Source organism: Poecilia reticulata, linkage group LG12 (assembly GCF_000633615.1).
Source record: "Poecilia reticulata strain Guanapo linkage group LG12, Guppy_female_1.0+MT, whole genome shotgun sequence".
Lineage (NCBI taxonomy): Eukaryota > Metazoa > Chordata > Actinopteri > Cyprinodontiformes > Poeciliidae > Poecilia > Poecilia reticulata.
This window is the reverse complement of record NC_024342.1, coordinates 25,826,624-25,827,944: the sequence shown is the minus strand read 5'-3', so window position 1 is coordinate 25,827,944 and position 1,321 is coordinate 25,826,624. Positions and strand designations below refer to the sequence as shown.

Here is a 1,321-nt window from a genome sequence, read left to right as displayed (position 1 = left end):
GTCATATTCATTCATTCATAAAGCTCCTCTTTAAACCAGAGCTCCATTTGGACCGGATCAGGTTCTGTTCTGAAGGCCATCCTGACCCAGATTTCATCTTTAAATCCTGTTTGCYRACAACAACAACAATAATATTTTCTGTCAAACATCTGGAGGAGCTTAAATCACCCGACTGCGTTTCCTCTGCTGATCCAACAAAGTTCTTCCAGAACCAGAACAAACCCGACTGTTTTCACTCCGGACTCGGTTTGTTTTGGCTTGTCCAGATAAAAGCGTCGTGTGACGAAGGAAAACTCACGGTCAGCATGTCGGTGTTTATGTTGGGAGGATCCAGCAGGCGGGTGACCGACTCCACGAACACGAAGAAGGCGATGACCATGAGGAAGAGGCCGTTGATGAAACCCGACAGGATCTCAACCCGACCGAACCTGCAAGACCAAACAGTCGGGAGAAACCGGASCTGAAAACTACGGCACAGCATAAGGGACAAACGAGACTGGAAAAGGAGTCATTTCTGACAAAAAAATAAAAAWTTTTAGAAAATAAAAAGAGAAATTAATTTGCAAGATAAACATTTTCTTTAATTTTCAAATTAATCTCAGAAATTTTCTACAGAAAAAAAAGGAAATTTTAACTTRGAAAGTAAAAAAAACGCAAGAAAAATTTGATAAGAAAAATGTGGAAATTTCTCAGTTTCAAGTTGAAAATTCTGAGAATAATCTCAACATTTCTACCAAATTTTCCACTTCTGGTGTTCAGAAATTTTCCTATTTGTAGCAAATTATTTGAATGTTTAAACTCAGAAATGTTCTTGTTTTTCTAACAATCTTTTAACTATTGCAGCTCAGAAATGTCTTTTTTCCACAACATTTCTGACATGAATCTCAAAACTTGCTAGAAAATKTCCAGAAATTTTGAGCTCACTGAAAAGTAAAAAAAAAAAAAATACAAGACAAAAAATTGGATTAGAAAAATGGAAATTTTCAGATTTTTTGGAATTTCAGAAAAGTTTTTTTCTAGGAAATATTTGACTTTTAAAACTTTGCCAGTTTTTGAGTTTTTTTTGGCAGAAATTTTCCCTTTATTTTTCCTATGAATATTGGCCGTGATGTGGCGCCGTAGCACGGCGGCGGCGCTGGTTTTACCCGTAGGAGAAGATCCTGGTGGCCTTCCAGCGGGTCATGAGGGCGGCGAACAGGCCCAGAACCAGAGCGGAGCAGTCGAACAGCATGTGGAAGCCGTCAGAGATCAAACCCAGGCTGTTGGTCCAGACGCCGTAGAACAGCTCCACGAAGGTGAAGGCCTGCGGGAAACCAGGACA

At 39.8% G+C, this 1,321-nt stretch overlaps 1 protein-coding gene across 1 annotated transcript in view; it reads right to left on the bottom strand.

Annotated features, from left to right (window-relative positions):
* The window catches only part of slc30a5 (solute carrier family 30 member 5), an 8,899-nt gene that overhangs the window by 2,658 nt on the left and 4,920 nt on the right, over positions 1-1,321 (bottom strand). The window contains exons 7-8 of the mRNA XM_017307745.1: positions 1,146-1,320; positions 299-428 (exon numbers count right to left, since the gene is read on the bottom strand). Of these exons, the coding sequence (XP_017163234.1) occupies positions 299-428; positions 1,146-1,320 (305 nt within the window). The remainder of the gene's footprint in view (positions 1-298; positions 429-1,145; position 1,321) is intronic.